The 20,884-nt window shown below is 47.5% G+C and overlaps 1 protein-coding gene across 1 annotated transcript in view; it reads left to right on the top strand.

Annotated features, from left to right (window-relative positions):
* The window catches only part of LDLRAD4 (low density lipoprotein receptor class A domain containing 4), a 53,909-nt gene extending 40,390 nt beyond the window's left edge, over positions 1-13,519 (top strand). Inside the window, 4 exon segments of the mRNA XM_068993773.1 lie at positions 677-831; positions 10,790-10,840; positions 12,172-12,640; positions 12,643-13,519. Of these exon segments, the coding sequence (XP_068849874.1) occupies positions 677-831; positions 10,790-10,840; positions 12,172-12,640; positions 12,643-12,701 (734 nt within the window). The 3' untranslated portion in view covers positions 12,702-13,519.
* The last annotated feature ends 7,365 nt before the right edge of the window (positions 13,520-20,884 follow it).

The raw sequence follows: 20,884 nt of genomic DNA on the forward strand, positions 1-20,884 counted from the left end.
TGGGCCCTGCCACTGCCCCATGCCCTGCCTGGCCTGGCAGGCCCATTTGTCCGTCTCTGTCCCTCAGGTGTGAAGGGGGGGCCAAGGATGGGGTGGAGGATGGTGCCACAGGATGGGACTTGTGGGTTCAGGAAGACCCTCCTTCTAAGCCCACAGGATGACGCAGGGCTGGCCCTGGGCTCTGCTTCCCACAAAAGCCCTGGCACCCACGCCCACACACACTGCCAGTGAATGCACGGGTGGGTAGTGTGTGGTTTAGACAGACTTCTGTAACGGCGCAGTGGGAACCCAGTGGAGACATGTCCCGTCCTTTCTCTGGGTGGTGCCTCTTCCCTCCAGGATGCTGTGCAGCCATGGGGAGATGCTTTGGGAATCATAGTTTCAACCTCTAGGGGCAGGGGGTCTGGCAGGGACTGGGCCCTGAGCCTCTTGTGTCCTGGGAGATGGAACCCAGGAGTTGCCTGCCCTGGGGAAGGTCCCCGAGTGGTGGCTGTCTGTCCATGTGACATGGGTCCATATCAGGACAGAACCTGTCTAAGCAGCTGGGGCCTTCCTCCCTCACCTGTCAGCCACACGGCGATACCCTCAGGCAGCAGGCCCGGGGAAGTTTCTGTCCTTCGAGGGTCTGGGAGGGGGTGGCCCCATGCCCGGCTGACGGCTCTCCTCTTCGTCGCAGCGGAGCTGGAGTTCGCCCAGGTGGTGGTGGTGGTGGTGGTGGTCACAGTGATGGTCGTGGTCATCTTCTGCCTGCTGAACCACTACAGAGCATCCACCCGGTCCTTCATCCACCGCCCGGGGCAGGGCCAGAGGCAGGAGGACAGGCCGCAGCTGGTAAGTGTGGGCTGGGGCTGGGTCTCCCCGGGGCTGAGGCTGGGGCTGGGAGCACGGGCACAGGATGGCGCTGGGCTCAGCTCATATATCCACCGCACGGAATGCCCAGTCAGGGTGCGATGGTCAGCGATGCATCCTGTGTCCCCGCCTGCACCGTGAGACGGCGGCTCAGCAGGGCAGGGCTGTGAGGGTGCCAGCCGCCGGGGCGTGAGGGCTGGCGGGTTGTGTGGGCTTCAGGTGTGTTGTCCCCGTGAGTGGAGCTGAGATTTCTCTAGTGTCCTGTGTCCCTGGCAGCCAGAGTCTGGGAAAGAGTGGGACTGCTGCTTGCTGCCCCCAGACCGACAGGGACAGTGTAGGTGCCTCCAGACCCACAGGGACAGGGGCCTACAGGTCAGCCCTGAGGGAGGCCTCTCCCAGCCTTCCCTCGCCCTCCACATCCCCTTCCTGCCGCGTTTCCTCCCCGTGTCCCTGTGCCGGGCAGGTGTGTCCCAGGGCTTGGGTTTTTCTTCTGATAAAACCAGGGAGGTGTGAATACCGCTCCCAGAGGTTTCACAAACTCATGATGCACGTTTACACAGTGACCAGAAACCGTTCAGCCCAGGCTAGAGCTCTGTTTCATGTCTAGTCGGGACACGGACACAGATGGGATCCTGGAGTGCTCGGGGTCACTGCCCAGGAACTTGTCCCCCACCTGGCGGTACTTCTTCCTCCTAATTACCGCCTCTTCTGTTAGGGCTCCTGAGAGGTGCCGCCTCCCTTCACATGGCTCTAGGAGAACAGTGTGACCCGCTCACAGTCAGGGTCCCACCGGAGATCATCTGTGGCTGTCGCGGTGCGGGGATGCTGCTGTAGTGATGCTCTGAGCCTGAGCGCACCCCCTCCACTCCGCCCCGTCCTCCCTAGGGGCCCTTCGGCAGTCGCACTGATGCTGCTACACACATGGGTCTTGTGGCTGCCTCAGGGATGACAGCAGTGACGAGAGCCTTTGCCTGCAGTTCCCCAAGCTAGGAGTGTCCACAGGCAACCTGCCTTATCAGTGGGTCTTGGTGTGGGCTCTGCCTGCCTTCGTTCCCTGGGTCATTGAGTGGACGTGGGCCTGGTACCCACCAGTCGAAGAGACGTCGCAACGAACCCCAGCCTCCCCCCATCAGCAGTGCTGTGGCTATTTTTGGTGGTATTTTCTGTCTTGGGGGAGGCTGGGGGTCTCCAGAGGCCATTTGTGTGTGGGGAGGGGTGCACAGCAGGAGGCTGAAATCTGTAGGAGGGTGTGGGGTGAGGCAGCTTCAGGGTGCCCTTTTGGGTGCCCCAACATGCAGCCAGCCTCCCCACAAGGGGCCTAGAGGGGCCGGGCTGCCCGTGGCCTCGTGGGGTTTGTGCTTCTTTGGAGGTGGCCAGGGTTTCGAGGCACGGTGTCTGCTGTCTGCATCCCAGAAGCCACCGTGCCTGCTGTTGGCAGCTGGTAGGTGTGGTGCGCCCCCTGCCGGCCTTCCCGTGCATGAGCATCCAGGGCTCTGAGCCAGTGCGTTGCTGGGACTCTCGCACTTCTGTGGGCCTTTTGGCCTATTTGTTCTGGAACCGTGTGAGGTCTCCACAACCATGTTAGTAAAGAGCGTGTTTATTTTAAAGTGGTGTGAGAAAGGCTGGGCATCTAATTTATCAGCTTCTGGAAAGTTTGGTTTAACACTATTGGTTAATGTTATTTTTATACATTTCTTGGGGGAAGAGTTGATAGTCAAGGTGGAACAATGAAGCCCAATAGTCGGCTTTTGTTTTTGAGGAGAGGCTGAAATTGTAGATGTTCTGATGTGGTTGAGGAGACGACTCCCTTTCTGCACTAATGGGCTTTCCCTTTATCTAGAAGGGAAAGGCAAGCTGGGGCCTCAGTAGCTGTGACAGCCCGGGTTCTCACAGAGAGCCCTCTGGGAAAAGGTGGGTTGGATCAGTGGCACCTTTGGGCCCAGCTTGCTCAGTTTTGGAGGGTTTGCTTTGTGCAGTCATAGCCCTTTCCTCATGTGGCCCCTTGCTGCCCCTAAGGCCTGTGGAATGACACACTTCATTGCCAAGAGAAGGACAGATGGAGGCTGTTTGGGGAAGGCTAGTGAGCCTGCATCACCACAGTGTCCCTGAGATGCCGTTCCAGGGGGCCAGGGCAGTAGGAGGGACCAGTGCTAAATCTGGTGGAAGCAGCCATTTCTGGATGAAAATGAAAAAGAGCTATCAGTCAATTGGCTGCAGTTAAGTTACAAGAAAAGGAAATGCTTCAATAGTGGTAGCAGCAGTTAAGTGGGTTTGTGATAAAAAGCTATGTGTTCTTTCTGAGGGAGTCTGCTCTTAGTATTTAGAACCTTTTTTTTTTTTTTAAATTATTTTTGGCTGCGACACTGGATCTTCGTTGCCGTGCAGTGGGCTTTCTCTAGTTGTGGTGTGTGGGTTTCTCATTGCAGTGGCTTCTCCTGTTGTGAAGCACTGGCTTTAGTTGCTCCAGCTTCAGTAGTTGCAGCTTGTGGGCTCTAGAGGGGCTGAGTAGTTGTGGCACATGGGCTTAGTTGTTTCATGGCATGTGGAATTTTCCTGGACCGGGGATCGAACCCATGTACCCTGCTTTGGCAGGCAGATTATTATCCACTGCTCCATCAGGGAATCCCTGTAGAGCCTGGTTTATGTGAGTTTGGAATTTTCTCATTTGTTCTCTGAGGATGGATTTGATTTTTGGTATCAGCCAAAATCCATATAGAGTTAAATCTCAAGATGCAGTTGATCAAGTTACTGATATGATTTTGGTACAAAGTCAAGTGTGACCATTAGTAAGCCTGATGTTGTTCAGGCTACAAGCTAATGCTGCAGAGAAAGGCCAGGAAGAACCCAGGAGGGGGTGGTGGACAGAAGCCTGGTCCCTGTTGGTAAGGCTCTTGTGATAAGGCTATGTTCATGTGTTACTTCTGCTCATCTGCTGGTAAAGTGTGCTTTTACTTAGTCCATAAAAATTGATGTGGTTTGTTCTGGGGAAGAAAAGTGTTCTCTGAATTATCTTGATTCTGAGTGGTCCCTGTTGGGGAGGCTGACCTGGGCATCTAAGGGAGGTGGCTAGGATGGCTCTGTTCCTCCCCTACCAGCTCTACCGTGGGAAGGCATGTGGCCTGAAAGGAGGCTCACAGTGTTTGGCCCTGAGCTCTCTGGTTCCCAGGCTGCTTCCTCTGGAAGCCTGACTGCTCACTGGCCCTGCCTCCAGCCCAGGAGGCATCACAGTCCTCCTCTTGGGTTTGGTTCTGGGCCTGTAGGCTTTCTCTAGCTGTTGATTGTTCTGGACAATAAAGGAGTCCCTTTGTTTTCCTCCCAGAAGAACTTCCTTCATGGTTTATCTTTCCCTTAGGGGATCTGGTCTACATTGAATCAAGTTGGGAGGGAAGTAGTCTTGAGAAGTCTGATGATGGATGCCCAAGGTGGGTAAGGGGAAGTGCTGGAGAGGACGGTCACCAGCGCTTAAGTTGTTAGTGTCGCCTGGGTGGAAAAGTCAGTACGACTGAGGAATCTGTCTGGGAATAGGGAAGAAACAAGAGAAAATGGACTTTTGTTGTCGTTTGGTCACTAAGTTGTATCTGACTCTTTGAGACCCCATGAATGGCACACCATGCTTCTCTGTTCATCAGTATCTCCCTGAGTTTGCTCAAACTCATGTCCACTGAGTCAGTGATGCCATCCAACCATCTCATCCTCTGTCATCCTCCTGCCCTCAGTCTTTCCCAGCATCAGGGTCTTTTTCAGTGAGTCAGCCCTTTGCATCAGGTGGCCAAAGTATTGGAGCTTCAGCTTCAGCATCAGTTCTTCCAATATAATATTCAGGGTTGATTTCCTTTACATTTGACTGGTTTGATCTCCTTGCTGTCCAAGGGACTCTCAAGAGTCTTCTCCAGCACCACAGTTCGAAAGCATCAGTTCTTTGGCACTCAGCCTTCTTTATCAGATGGCAAAGGTGTTGCTAAATACCCAAACATCAGTTTTAGCTGTGCTTTTCATCCTGGAACAGGGAGTAAAATAAAATTTCAAATATTTGAGGCCATATGATAATATTCATTCGCTGTGAGGAACGCTTGGGTAGAAACTGAAATATCCAGCAGTGATCTTGCTTTATACAGACTGGCTGTGTGACCTCCAGCGAGTCATGTGCCCTCCTCAAGCCTTAGTTTCCTCCCATCCAAAATGAATGAGAATTGGCTCAGATCAGAGACCTTCAGATTGTCTGACCACTTTAACCAAATGTGTAGGAAAGACATACCACTTAAATTGATACCACTTAAACATACCACTTAGCTCTTCAAGAGGTTGCAACTCACAGTATGGAAAACACTGTACTGGGTGTTTCCAGTGCCCAAATCTGATGATCCCTGTAGTCCTCTGTGTCTTGAAAGGAGAGTTTAGCTGAGAGCTACACCAAGAACGTTGGGGGCATGGGGTGGTCTCATGTGGTCACAGTGCCCATGGCCCTATGGCAGCAAGTGGGCTTCAGCTGCAGCTCACAGCACCAGCCAGTGAGTCATGGTCACAGGTGACTCTCTTTCAGTGCTATAAGGATGGCATCCTTTGGGTGGGAAAAAATCTGAGAGATACAGACAAAAAAAAGAGTATTAGTACTCTGAGCACTTGTATATCAACATATTGAATAAAAATAATAACCCAGATGAAATGGACAGATTCCTAGAAACCCCCTCCTGAGACTGAGTCCTGAAGAAAGAGAAAATACGAATTGATCTATAGTAAGGAGATTGAATCAATAATCAAAGACCTTCCAACAAAGAAATTTCCTAGGCTAAATGGCTTAACTGGTGAATTCTACAAAACATTCAAAGAACTGACACCAGTCCTCAGACTCCTCCCCCAAAATTGAAAAGGATGGAACCCTTTCGAACTCATTTTATAGGCTAGCGTTGCCCCAGTACCAAAACCAGACAAAGACACAACAGGAAAAGAAGCCAGTGACCAACATCCCAAATAAACATTGCTGTAAGAATCCTCAGCGGCACTAACAAATGAGAATTCAACATCATAATAAAAGGATTATATCACCATGACCAAGTGGGGTTTATTTCTGGAATGCATGGAGGGTTCCACATTATGAAATCAATCTATGTAATTCACCTCATTAACAGAGTGAAAGGAAAAAAACGGCATCATCGTCTCTTTGATACAAAAAAAGTATCTAACATAATTCAGCACCCTCTCATAATAAAAACATTCAACAAACTAAGATACGAGGAAACTACCTCAGCATAATGAAGTAATCTATGAAAAGCCCGCAGTGAACATGATACACAACAGTGAGTGACTGGTGGCTCCCCTCTCAGATCTGGAACAAGGAAAGGACGCATGTGTTCTTTCACCACTTCTATCCAACATAGTATTTAAGTTTTAGCTGGAGCAACAAGGCAAGAAAAGACATGTATCTCAGTAAGAAAGGAAAAAGTAAACTTACTTCTCTTTGTAGATGACATGATATGTAAGAAAACCCTAAGCATTCCAATTAACTAATAAACAAAAAATCCACTAGAACTAATAAGTTCAGCAAAGTTGCAGGACACAAAATCAGCCCCCCCCCCAAATCAGTTGTGTTTGTTTATACTAACAACAAACAATCCAAAAAGAAATTAAGAAAACAGTTCAGTTTACGATAACATCAAACAGAATAAAATACTTAGGAATAAACTTAACCATGAATATGATGGGTTTGTAGTGTTGGTGAAAGAAATTATTCTCAAGTAAATGGAAAGGTATCTTGGGTTCATGGACCGAAAGACTTGATACTGTTAAGATGCCGAGAGCAACCCACCAGTATGCTCCCTGATGTTTTTCTGCAGAAATAGAAAAGCCCGTCCTGAAATTCAGGGGACTCCAGCCCGCCCATAGCCAAAATAATGTTGAAAAAGAATAACGAAGTTGGGAATTACATGCTTCTTAATTTCAAAAGTTACCAGAATGCAATAAAGACAAACATTTAGACCAACAGGATAGAATAGAGAGCCTGGAAATAAACTCCCCCATGTATGGTCAGAGGGACTTCCCTTGTAACTCAGTCAGTAAAAGAATCTGCCGGTAATGCAGGAATCCGCCTGCAATGCAGGAGACCTGGGTTTGATTCCTCAGTCCAGAAGATCCCCTGGAGAAGGAAATTGCAACCCACTACAGTATTCTTGCCTGGAAAATTCCATGGACAGAGGATCCTGGTGGGGCTGCAGTCCGTGGGGTCGCAGATTTGTCAGACATGACTTATCGAATCAACTACCATGTATGGTCAGGTGATTTCCAACAAGGGTTCCAAAGGCCATTCAAGGAGAAAGGAGACTCTTAAAAAAAATGGTGTTGGATAGACTGGGTGTTCATTGCAAAATAATGACATTGAACCCTTATCTGCTAGCGTATACAAAAAGTTAATTCAAAATGTATCAAAACCTAAATGTACAAGTTAAAACTATTAAACTCTTAAAACAATAGGGAAAAAGCTTCATGACACTGGATTTGGCAATGGTATCTTGACTCTGACACCAAAAGCACAGGCAACCAAAGAAAAAAAATTGGTAAATTGGACTTCAAAAAGTAAAATCTTAACCTTATCACAGGACACTATCGAGAGTGAAAGGCAACTCACAGAATGGGAGAAAATATTTGCAAATCACATGTCGATAATCAAAAAGTATAAAGAACTTTTATAACAAACAACAAAGTAAGTCAATGTAATTTTAATTTAGGCAGATTTAAAATAGGCAAAGAACCTGAGTAGATACTTCTCCCAGGAAGATAATACAGATAGCCAATAAGCACATGAGAAGAGCTCATGATCACTAATTGTGATGGTTAATTTTGTGTGTCAGCCTGACTGAGCTAAGCAATGCCTGGATAAAGCATTACTTTTGGGTGTGTCTGTCAGAGTTATTCCAAAAGAGATAACCATTCGACTCAGTGGACGGAGTGAAGAAAATCTGCCCTCACCAGTGTGGGTGAGCATCATCCAATCCCTGAGGGCCTGGGTAAAACAAGAAGGTGGAGGATGGGCAAGTTCTTTCTTCCTCTCTTTTCTTGAGCTGGGATGTTGATTTTCTCCTGCCCTTGGGCATCAGAGCTCCTGGTTTTGGGGCCTTGGAAATCCACAACATATACCAGCAGCCCCCCCAGTTCTCAGTTCTTCATTATTTGGACTGAATTATACCACTGGCTTTCCTGGTTGTCCATCTTACACATTGCAAATGTGGGACCTCTCTGCCTCCGTGAGCACGTGGTTGATGCCTATAATCAGTCTGTCTCCTGTTTCTCTGGAGAACCCCAACTTAACATACTAACCATACACAGGCTAAAACCAGGGTGAGATGCCACATCACACCCACTTGGACTGATTATCAAGAAACTGGAAGATCAGGATTGGCAAGAAATTGGAACCCTGTGCTCGTTGGTGAGAATGTGAAATGGTACCACCACTCTGGGAAACAGTAGTGGTTCCCCCTGACCCTCCACATTAAACATGGAGTTACCACATGACCCAAAAGTTCTCCTCCATGAAAAGCAGAGATTCAGAGAGAGATTTGTACACCCCCGTTTACAGTAGCATTATTCACGATGGCCAAAAGGTGGACACAACCCACCTATGAATAACAAAATACAGTATGTCCCTGCAATGGATTATTACTCATCCTTAAAAAGGAAGGAAATGCTGACACTGGCTGCACCATGGATAAGCCATAAAGTCATTATGCTCAGTGAAATAAGGACAGTATTGTATGATTCCACTTGGATGAGGTCCTTAGAACAGTCAGATTCATAGAGACAGAGGGTAGAGTGCTGGTCACCCGGGCCTTGGGTGGAAGGAATACAGAGTTGGTGTTTAGTAGGTGTGGTGTCTCAGACAAATTCTGGAGATGGATGCAGCGATCAGTGCATGGCAAGTGGATGGACTTATTGCCACAGAACCGTATGCTTTCAAATGATTAAAATAGTAAATGTTACATATAACTTACCACAACTCTAAAAAAGACAATTTTGATTTTCTACTCACCATCCAGCCCGAAAAAAGTGCCAGATTTAAAAGGAAAAAACGCAGTCATTGTGTTCTAGGTCTGCAGCCGGCATATCTGGATCATTCGGATGGTAAAGACAATCACTTGGAAGAGCGCGTGATTTTTTAATCTTTAATACAGATGTTTTAGTGTCAGGTTCAACTTAGGGGAAAGTTTCCTGCCGATGTGGCTGGAGGAGTAAAATACAAAGCAGATTCCTCGAGGGTAAAGGAATCTGAAAACACACATCTTCCCCCTGTGAGATCCAGAGCTGTCCTGTTCCTTCTCCACAGCATGCAGATTCCCTGGAGCCCCTCGTGGTGGCCCAAGGCCATTGTGGGCCTGGGTCCTGGTGGCCCTGCTCCCCGCGGCACCCATGGGGGCATCTTTAGGTCACCAAGAGGTGCTCTGTGGACACAGCTTGAGTGAACAGTTCTCACAAGCACACAGCTAGGAGAGATGCAGTGCATATGGGCCTGGGTAGTGATGCTGGTTTGATTTCATTCCTGTTGCTATGAATTCTATAAACTGCTAACTTATTTCTCAGCTTACTCCGCCATGGTCAGAGGACCTGGCTCCCCGGGGCATCTGCTGTGGTTGCTGTGGCGGTGGTGATGCAGATGTGTCCCAGGGGGAACAGGCTGAGTGGCCAGAGAGGCAGGGGGAGGGGAGGTCTGGAGGGGTGGGGTTGGCAGGAGGGACTGTGAAAAGCGGGGCCGGGAAGCACATGGATTTAGAAACAGAGAGGTTGATGCGGATTTGGTGAAATACAGGACTGAGTGTGTGCAGGGCTTGGTGTCAATCTTTTTCAGGGATTTTTTCAGTGTTGCTAATTTCTAGGGAAATAAAACCATTGAGAATGGTTACTGCCATTTTCAGAAAATGCGCCACCCTTCTCCTGGGTCCTTCCTCACCTGCTTCATCTGGCGCTGTGAGTTCTGGCCATCAGGCTGTACCCTGTGCTTTAATCTACAGCTGTTGTCACCAAGAGTAGAATTCTGAGTCCTGGAAACAGTGGAGGGTGTTCGGTGCTGTTCTCAACACCGGGGCTTGGACACCTGGTTAGTCACTCTGTGGCCTGTCGCCATTACATGGTTGTATAGTCAGACCTAAGGATGCCACCTGCTTGCAGTGAGGGGGGCTGTGCTGGACACTGGCCTGCAGGGAGCAGGGAAGGTCACCTTTGCCTCTGAAGGTCACCTTTACCTACTAGGTCTGTCTGTGGTCACTTTCAGGTCACAGGAGGCTATGATGGCAGATCATGTGTGCATATTCTTTTGGAATCCAAAAATGTGGGCACTGCCCTCGCTCTGATGCAGTTCTTACCAATCACAACAGCCCAGCAGACCCTGCTGTAGCCAACAATGAGTTCAGAAGGGATACCACATGGAAATACTCTGTTGACAGGTTCATGGTCTTACAAGTGATCCTTTGTCATGCCTATTGTTTGCTTGTCAGTCTGGCCAAACATTTGTGAAAAAAGATACTACAACTCAATCTCAGGTTCCATGTACCTTGTGAATGTTTGTACTGAAGAATCAGTTCATTGGAAGATGCCCAGGCGGCTCTTAGGTTTGAGAAACTCAGTTTTCAGTTTGAAAGCCCACTGCTGTGGACGGGCAGTGCTTTCCTTCTGCTGCTGTTAACGGAGGGCAGCCCCAGCTCAGAAGGCTTGATACCAGAGTTGCACACACACACGTGTAGATTGAGAGACTCCAGACCTTTCTCAATGCTACTGTGGGGAGATCTGTTGTACTTGTGGCCACAGCTTTCCTCGAGGTGCAGATTAAGGGCTGGGGCTTTGTGGTCCTGGGTGTTAAACAGCCTGTGTTCAGTGGAGTGTGTGTGATGCCTTGGCTTTGGGTGCTGCTGCATGAAACTAATTATCTTCCTGTGATGTCCACTCCCTGCTCCCCACTCAGGAAGGGTGCCTGTGGCCTTCAGACGGCTCTGAACCTCGGCCTACCTCAGAGGTAAGGGACTGAACACTGGTGAGATGTGGGTGGCAGGAGATGAACAAGATTGGTGGAAGGGTTGTGTCGGCACAAAGACTAAGATGTGTGCCAATAACCTGGTTTAGGAGGTTGGGGAGGAACTTCCCTGGTGGTCCAGTGGTATTAAGACTTCACCTTCCAATGCAAGGGGTTCAATCCCCGGCCAGGGAGCTAGGATCCCACATGCCTGAAGGCCAATATAACCAAAACATGAAAGTGTTGTAACAGATTCAATAAAGACTTAGTATGATAGGGAAGGGGCTTTCTAGGTGGTGCAGTGGTAAAGAATCTGCCTGCCAATACAGGTTCGCACCCTGGGTGGGGGAGATCCCCTCGAGTAGGAAGTGCCAACCCACTCCAGTATTCCTCCCTGAAAAATTCCGTGGACAGAGGATCCTGGTGGACCACAGTCCATGGGATTGCAAAGAGTTGGACACGACTGAGCATGCACACACATACAATTGGGAAAATAAGTTTTTTGCCTTTTGAGTTAAAAATATGGTATGAGAGAAGTTAATGAATATGTATCTTTATATATGTATGTCTTTCCTCTAGAAGAAAGTTGAATGGTGAATAAGTTATGTTAAATAAAATGTCTAGATTCTTTTGGGGGAAAAAAAATCTATAATCATCTTTACTTTGGAATATAAAACATTTTTCATGTTGGTTGCTAAAAATTACAGGAAATTTTATCCAAAATAACTGGATAAGTTTAGAAGCCAGAAAGAAAAAGTCATTTGTTTCATATTTTCAAGTAACTGATAGGGCAGCAGGTTCCTATAAATAAGTCATGAGTTGTCCCAGGCTTGTATCTGCTCTAAGTACAGGCCTGTGAATTTGCAACTTTCAATTACAAAGGAAATTCTATCCCCTTCCCCACTCCTCTGAATCACAGGTCTAGGAGCTGGAAGGGGCTTGAGAAAGCAGGGGGGCTGTCCTTACTTTCTATAAAAAAGAGTGGGACCTGGAGCAGGTCATGTTGGGGGGCTGGCCTGGGGGTGGGGGCTCCTGCATTCTTCTTAACCCAGTGGGAAATGTACACATAGCACATACAATAACTCCATTAAACCTACATTTTCAGGTAACTGCAATTATCCGTTGCTGAACCATCCTGGGTTTGGCAAGGTGAGTGATGTAAGTCATTAGGAATGAGAAAACCTTTTTTTCTGGAATAGTCTTTACTTGTTTTTTTGGTGGGGGAAGTTTTCAGACGGGTGAGAACAGACCAGGCGTTATTTCCCTGCGGCCTTCACGTCCGTGGTCATCACTGTGCTGAGAACATCTCGCAGCCGTTCCTCTCTTCCCTGCAGACCATGTATGCCCCGCGGTCCAGGGATGGGGTGACTGCCCCACCTTTTCTCCAGAGGGATCGGTTCAGCCGCTTCCAGCCCACCTACCCCTACGTGCAGCACGAGATTGACCTTCCCCCCACCATCTCCCTGTCGGATGGGGAGGAGCCACCTCCTTACCAGGGGCCCTGCACGCTGCAGCTCCGGGACCCTGAACAGCAGATGGAACTCAACCGAGAGTCAGTGCGGGCACCGCCCAACCGAACTGTTTTTGACAGCGACTTGATAGGCGTATCCGTGTACAGTGGGGGCCCGTGCCCACCCAGCAGCAATTCAGGCATCAGTGCCAGCACATGCAGTAGTACTGGGAGGATGGCGGGGCCGCCCCCGGCCTACAGTGAAGCGATGGGCCACTACCCAGGCGCCACTCCCTCCCACCCCCAGCACAGCGGCGCACACAGGGGGAGCAGACTGTTGCTCCAGCGGGAAGGCCCCGGAGCACGGAGCTGCCAGTCCAGGGCACGGACAGGAAGCCCAGGGAGTGCACCTGACCTGCGAGCACACCTGATGTGAGAAAAGAAATGGAGTCGCAGCACAGCAGAATTCAGTAAAACAGAACAATTCTTTTCAGGGGAGCCACACGCAGAAGGGAATAGTGTAAACCTCCAGTCTGGCCACAACAGTATTCATCTGCGGCAGAGACAGGACAGGGCTAGTTTTGGTGAAGTGTGGGCATGAGAACACAAAAGGGTGCTTTGAAGACACCATAAAATAAAACCCATGAGGCGTTTGACTTTAATGTGAAAGCAGAGGCCAGAATGCCTGTTTTACAATTAACCGAATACAGAGGAAAATGTTATACGTTATGGGGAAGACTCGCTAGTTTGCTTTCCCCCCGAACTGTGGAACTTTTGTTTTAAAAATATGATTTTAAGTTTCTGCTTTGTGTGCCAAGGTATAAAGTGAAGTCAGATGAATGCAAGGAGTTAAATCTGTGTTGTGATGCTGTGTTTTTAAAAATTGCACTATCTTCACTGTTTAACCTGAGGAAGCTTTATGTGAAGTCCTGTATGTTGTTTTCTCACCTGTGCATCATTATTAGGCCCCATAATAATGTTCCCCCCATAATTGTGCAGGAAAGGGTGTTTGGAGAGGTAGCCTAACATACTGCTAACTTACACTGGTGAAGAGAGTCATCACAGGGCATGCATCACCAGGGCACCTGCAGACTAGATGGAGCAGAGGAAACGCCCGCATCCCTGGTGGGTCGAGTCCCTCCAGCCTCAGGCTGTGTGTTTCACGCCTGCATTCACACATCACACAGTGCTGCCCTAGTCCTCCAGCAGGGCAGTTTCTGCAGTAATTGTTTTTTTTTTTTTTTCACTGTAGCATGAAATATACTCAGATAATACACTATTTTATGCAATAAATTGTTTAAAATGCAAGGTGGTTATTTTTATACTGTTGAAACATGTGATTTCAGTGTTTCCTGTGGTCTGTCTTTCCATGGATAGTTGAGTTCAGGCCTGGATGGCTGATCATTGAGACTTGGCAGTGGCTCCGATGTGCTCGCTGCCCTGGTGTTGCCTGACGCTAGCTGCGGGTTCTGTGTGTGCAGAAACTCCTGAGTTGAGGAAGGGAACCAGCCCCATATGGGAACCAGCGCCTGGGAGAGATGCAGGGCTCAGAACCAGCCATGCTTCTGGGTCACTCAGGCTCTCCTGGAGACCAGAGCTGGGCAGGGAGTGACTCAGAGCCTTGTGTGAAAATGCAAAGCACAACCTGCAGCTAAACTCAGCCAGAAGACTTAAATCTTGTAACATTCATCCTCCTCTAACACAGTAAGTTCCTTCTGCAGAACATCTGCCTTTCCTGCACCCAGGTGGGGGCTTCTGTGCAGCCCCTACCTGGTCTCGCAGGGTATCTGACCTGCAGGTCCAAGTGTTCACTCAGTTCTGAGTGTTGTCGTCTTGGGTATGGTTGTCTGGCAAGGTGCCCTTGTGCCGTCGGCAGAGCACTGTCAACCTCAGGTCCTGTCTGCTGCCCTTTCTGAGGCCCTTCTTGGCTGGTAAGTCCCAGGTTTTGTCTGGAGGATTGGATCCTCATCCACTTCACAGTGACATCCACACAAGTAGTTGGTCTATCTTAGGAGAAAATGGTCAGCGGTTGTCACTCATGCTTCAGATCCTGTTGGGCAGTGTGCCTGCTGAGGGCCACAGTGGGAGCTCTAGGACAGGCAGAGCTCTGGGGGACCTGACCAGGGGACCCCTTCATCCCCCTACGAGGTCAGACAGCCTCGACCACGAGCCTATGCTTGCTTGATGGAGGCTTCACCTCGAGTTGGTGGTGACTATGGGGAAGTGCTTGTCCTCCTCATCTGCAGCAGATTCAGTCAGGCATCCTCCCAGGTGCAGAACAAGGTTGACTGATGATGTCGTCATTCCAAACTTCGCCAGCACTTTTGGGAGAGTGGGTGAGCCCATTCTATGGTTCTAGCTCAAAATGGTGATTTATGCGCAGAAATTAGTAAATTTCTGCAAGTACCTGAACATCTGGCATCTGTCCTTAGTACTGGCAAAACAATTATTCAAATAACTTTAATTGTCTTTTAAAACAGCGGTTGCTCCCTTTCGCCACCCTATTAGATAACTGCCTCTAATGTTAACAGTTAGAGATGTCCGCATCTGTAACTATACAAAGCATGACTTGGATGGTCTCTGAGGCTGGTCTCTTAAAAGCTGAGGTCCTAAATTGAATTAGGTCAGTCTCCTTTCCATACAGGGATAAGGTGATTTAGGTCTATACTCTCTCGAAGGTTGTGTGGCCTGGGATGGAAAGGAGACATGGCTCTGAAGCTGCAGCCTGGTCAGTGGAGCCTGAGGGTCCAGCTTAGACGCCAGAGGGTCCAGCTTAGACGCCAGAGTCAGGTGACCAGGGAGCAGTGGGTGGAAGCTGGGCTCCACAGTCTCAGCAACACCCTGGGTGTGAGCCTTGAGCAGGCCCACCTACAGGAAGATTCACACATCTGTTGACTTTTTCAGAAAGCCTGGTGTTCCTCAGACACTGAGGTTGTCCTTTCCTACAAAAGAGATTTTGCTAAACAAGCCACGCATTTACAGAGTTCTTCTGTGACCAAAATTCAGTGTTTAAAAAGCTTGACAGGCCTACTCTCTGTCCTCCACACCAAAAATACACTTGGATACACAGCCCAGTCAGCAGAGGAAAACATGCAAAACACAGGTAGGTTTGTCCTCAGAAGGACACTTAAATCTACTAACTGCAGCTGGGAGAGGGGCTAGTAGGAAGGGGCCAGCAGGAAACTGCAGGCCTTTCACCCCAGCACAGGGATCTATGTGCAGATAAGCACATCTCCAACTTCGAGTTACTGCTCTTTCTCTGTATTTTATTGTCTTAAGGAGGAGAAGGGCTCAAAGGCCAGCACTTTGCAGAAGCGCTCAGAACTGGCAGAATCCATTCCAGTCTCTGCCTTCCTCAGAGCAAGGGGCTGCATCCTGACAGGCAGGCCCGGGCCTTAACTCCGCCTGCTCTCTGGCGGGGGTGTCCCTGCAGACACTGGCTGGGGCTGTACACCCCTCCAAAGCAGCCTCCGTCCGCTGCTGGCCACATGGCTTATGTGTGGGTCAGCCTGGCTGAGGCGTGGCAGCTGGGGGCTGCTCCCCAAGCCTTGTTTGTGGTGCTGAGGCTGCTACTTGAGGTCTGCTGTTGCCAATGACATGTAGGTGTACCCTGCATTTTTCTTAAAATTTCCAAAGCTCAGCAGTGTCTATGAGGAAAAAACTGGGAAGGATACTGGCGCTGGGTGTGTGGCCCTGCAGTGACAGACACCTGCTCCCCACTTCCTAGTGGAAGAGCAGGGACCAGGCTCCCCTTCTGCATGGTTGCCTTGGTTACCATGGCTTTGGTGAAGTGGAGATGCATTGGCAAGTCCCCCCAGTGAGAGGACAGTGTGTCTAAAGGGGCCCAACAAAGGCAGATGAAACACCTACTCTCACCCCAACCATGAAAGGGTCCCAGCAGCTCACCTGCCTTGCGTGGATTCCTTAGAAATCAGGATCTCAGCTTAGGTTATTTTACTCCCCAAGTGCTGCATTTTGGGTCTGTATTCACGGTCAGGGTTTGACAGTCATTTGCTGCTACTGCCTTCAGGGTGGCTCAGGGAGGGAGGCCTTGTGAGCAGTGCTGTCCTCAGTGTGCACGGTGCTGGGTGAGAACTGTCCAGAGATGCAGGTGATGAGGACTCACATCCTTCCACAGAGCTGAGTGCAACAGTTTTACTGACTGAAGTGCCACATGTTCTAACTTCAGCTGATGCGTCATCATGCCTCACTCATAACGGTGCTTTCAGTGTCTGTCATGCATTCATTTTGTTAGGTGCTGTATATATAACTTGACCAGATTAAGCACATATCCTACCCAATGGGTGGAACAAAAACGGTACTGCAATATAATGTATAGGTACCAGATTTAACAGAAATGGCATAGAATTTGTGAATACCTATGTGCTTTGTCCTCTTTTGTAAGGAAATCTGCTAGTGGATGCATACAGATAAAGTCTATGTCATTTATTTTCTTATTAAATATCAATATTATAACACAAGGGAAGTAAGTGTGAACAAGCAAGCACATTCTATGTACAGCAATCAGAGTTGCTTCTTTGTTGTGAAAACACTTTTTAAGAAATAAGTTTTTAAAATTCTGTAGCCTTCTGGGGCCACCAGATGTTTCTTTTCAATCCCTTCAAGTTCAGTTGGACCAGTATTATAGTCAGAAAAAATGCTAATTTTTCAATTTGCTTTATGAAAACATATTCTATCTTACATTGTAGAATGAAGAGGGCAGACCCAGTGAAGAACGCACTTTTCATTAAAATTGCAAAACTTTGCAAAACTTAAGTTAGAGTGAGCACAGTGGCCTGCAGCAAGGATTGTGCAGTCTAGATGCATTTGTGACCATCTGTCTCTCTGTGCCTTTTTGACAAATGGAAGCTGTGAACCATTGAATGAGCAGTAGTGTTTGCAGAAAAATAACTGAACAAACCAGTCCACTTGAGAAGACCCCATTCTCAGAAAAATGTCTGTTACGGGTTATAATGAGCAGACTGGCAGTCAGCCAGCTGAGTGAAGTCTCAAATCCCCTCCCTTTGATATCTCCTGGTGATAACTACCAAACTAGGAACCAAACTAGGCTTTGCCATTGACCAGGGACCACGCCATCCCCCCTGACAAAGCATCTACTTCCAGCTCTCGCGATTCTGACAGTGACCATTCTGTGTATCTTCAAACATTCTAATAGTCAAAAAAGAAAGAAGTGACAACATTCACTAAAACCACTGATAAAACTCTGGGTGTGGGCCTCCTTCCAAGTTCTGTCCATGGAGGTCATTGGTGAAATACTGCCCATCTGATCATACTTCCAGTTTATTCTGTCATCAGAGGATGTTAATTCTAGTTAATCGTTTTTTGTTCTGCAGTATGTGTTCTGATTTGAAAATCACGACAGAATCATACTCTCATCCACAAAATAAGTACTGAAAGTGCCTCTGCAGCTCTTGATGCTAACAGACCAGAGGTCAGTCCTTCAGCTGTGATTTTCAGGGGCCACAAGATGATGAGGGTCTGTGTTTCTTGCACTCACAGCCCCTGTTGTCTGCTCACTGCTAGCAGCAGGGTCCTGGTGGCTCAAGTCAAGGGTGGAGGCTCCTCCCTGTCAGAACCTCTTCCCCCCACAGGATGCTGAGCAGGTTGTTGTCTGAAGCACTAAACCTGGTACACAGCATGGCTTCCTTTCTACAAGACTAATTGAGGCTTAAACTTTACTGTTAATGATGCTGGTTCATTTTAATGTGCTTGCCTCCTGTATTACTATTCTTCATTTCATGGTTTTCAAAAATCACACTTTCTGATATTAAAGCTATTTTTAAATATGTGTAATACTATTAATAGCATTTAGTTCACTTTCACTAGGCTGCTTTATAATGAGAAGTACAGTTGTAGCTGAACTTTTCAATAGTCATTAGGTTCAATATCATAGGTTCACATGACCTATGATAATCCAAAGTCATGGTCTTTTTTTTAAACAGCCATTTGTGCTTACTGTTCAACAGAATTCCCAGTTATACAGAGAGAAAGATTTCCAGCTGTTTTGTACCTGCCTGTCTGAGTGATGATACAGTTCCTAGACCCAAGGTCTGTAATCGCAATCCCTAAAGGACAATGATGCTCTAGTGCTGTGTGTTATGAAATCAGCCCTTTCTGACTGTTTTTAATGCTGTGGTTGAACTGCAGCTTAAAATCATTAAAAATAATCAGTGATACATGTGTCTCCTGTTTTTTTTACACAAAAAATCTTTTCACAATATATATTGGCCAGGGGTGGTGGGCACTGTAAGTACTTAAAAAATCCTCTCAGAAATGTTTCTGATGCTTATTTGGTTCTAATTCTGACTTTTCAGAAATTATATTCTGCTATAAACAACACTGGCAGATCACATCATACAGTTCTGGTTTCTGCACAGGAAATTCAGGGATTGTCACCTGACAGGTGTCACTTCAGGCTTCTGGACGCTGTTACAAACTGGAGTCAGCTCAGCAGAAAATGTGAATGAAACTAATAGGAACTGTTCAGCAGATGCCCTCAGAGGCTGAGGTCTTTTGTATCAGTTTTCAGTTCATGATGATGGAGCAAAAGGAATTCAAGATTCCTTCACTGAGAGATGAGAATGATAACTCTAAGCTCCAAATAAGTACATAGATTCACAGATCACATGATTGAGAATGTACAAAGCCTCATACAATCCACCAAAAGTGAAGTGTAAATGTTAGTTGTTCAGTCGTGTCCAACTTTTTGCGATACATGAACTGTGACCCACCAGACTCCTCTGTCCATAGACTTCTCCAAGCAAGAATATTGAAATGCATATAACTGAGTTTAGCTTCATTGCAGGAAAAAAATTTAATATAAAAAATTAATATATTTTTGCATTTCTATACATTAGTAAATGAACTTTGGAAACTGAAATCTTAAAGTACCATTTAAATAACTGCCTGGGCCCAAAACTCTTAGTTATAAACCCATTTTTGTTTTGGTCACGCCATGTGGGTTGCAGGATCTTCGTTTCCTGAGCAGGGCTTAAAACTGGGCCACAGCAGTGAAAGCATGGAGTCTTAATCACTAGACTGCCAAGGAGCTCCTATAACACTCATTTCAGATTCTGAATTATTTTTTAGATTATTTTGGAAAGGGGATTAGAAAACTATGAGGAGGAAAATAGCTGTAAGAAAAGGATTTCTTTCTCTTAAAATAGTCACTGACAAACCACATTATGCTATTGAATACATTTTAAAATTTCTTACTTAGCAGTTATTTAAGAAAATTTAAAGACTTTTCTCCCAAACTTCTATCCCTCAGTGAAGTAAGACCAGTATATAAACTTTGCTCACAATTGGGCTTGATTCCTACTGGATTGGGTTCAGTAAACCCATTTCTATGTGTGGTTGCCTGGTTGGCTGGGTCTAAGGTCCGGGTGCAGGGAGGTTACCTCGAGCTGCTCCAGGGGTGGCAGCAGACGGTCAGAGTGGACCCACTGGTGTCCATCTAGGCAGCAGGGCTCTGCGTAGCCCTGAGGAATGAGAGGCTGTGCTGGAGGGCAGCAGGTGGGACGCTGAAATCTCCATCATCGGGGCCTGGGGGACCCTTCCTGCAGCCCTGGCTGGCTATACATTGGAAGACCCTGAAGATTACAGAAGCCCCAGGCCGAAAGCAGACAAGAGGCTGGGAAGCTGCTGGGGGTTCAGGAGCTGTCCATCAGGCTGGAGCTGAAACACTGGAGGCCAAGGAACCCCACATGGGTTCTCCAAAGCCCAGGTACTGCTTGCTGCCCGGGCAGGGACAGAAATGCCAAGGACTGGACCTGCCATTTTCCACTTAGGCTACACTCAGCACAAGATGTGACAGAGCCCAACACCTCCCTCCTTGGTGGGGAATGGGCTCCTTCCCCCCCTTCCCCCCCTATACATAGGGAGCTCCCACTGCACCTTGGGGGCTGCACTGGACCCCAGACCCACCCCCCAGTCTCCGGCTTTCTTGGACTGACTTCTGTTCATTGGATCGTTTGTGAAACAGCAGAGCTGCCAACTGCTAAGCAAATGGACTAGCAACTCAGTCAGCCCTCTCACTGAAACTTTGGGAGACATCTTTGAAAAAGAACCTTCAGCAATCCACTCACAGTGGCCTTGGAACACACTTTCTCTGACTTTCCATGATGATACTTGCACATAACAGTTAATAACTAATCTGTTACTTAAAACATCATAAAGATCTTTCATTATAGTGTTTGACATTTTACTTTGAAAGAGCTAGATGTATCTAATATACGACTTGTCTGTTTTCTTTAAATACCTCTTCTACCCAAACTGTTAAGATCTTTGTAAAATTCCTGGAATTACCTCCTAATATCACTGAAATGAGACAGCCAGCTCCATACCTTACTGGAGCATAAAGGACTACAGTAACATCTTCCGTCTGTAAATAAATAGAAGGTAGATTCTAAAACAAACTAAAGACTGTATTTGAAGGCATAGTCTTATTATTTTCACTAGTGGCAGGAAGGTGACCTTAATACATGTACTCTTTTCCCTTTGTTGGGAGCTGCAAACAGCACTTTGCTACATGCAAAATGTTGAGTCAGTAAAAAAAAAAAAATTGTTTTGGTACT

This window comes from Capricornis sumatraensis, chromosome 21 (genome assembly GCF_032405125.1).
Source record: "Capricornis sumatraensis isolate serow.1 chromosome 21, serow.2, whole genome shotgun sequence".
Classification (NCBI taxonomy): domain Eukaryota; kingdom Metazoa; phylum Chordata; class Mammalia; order Artiodactyla; family Bovidae; genus Capricornis; species Capricornis sumatraensis.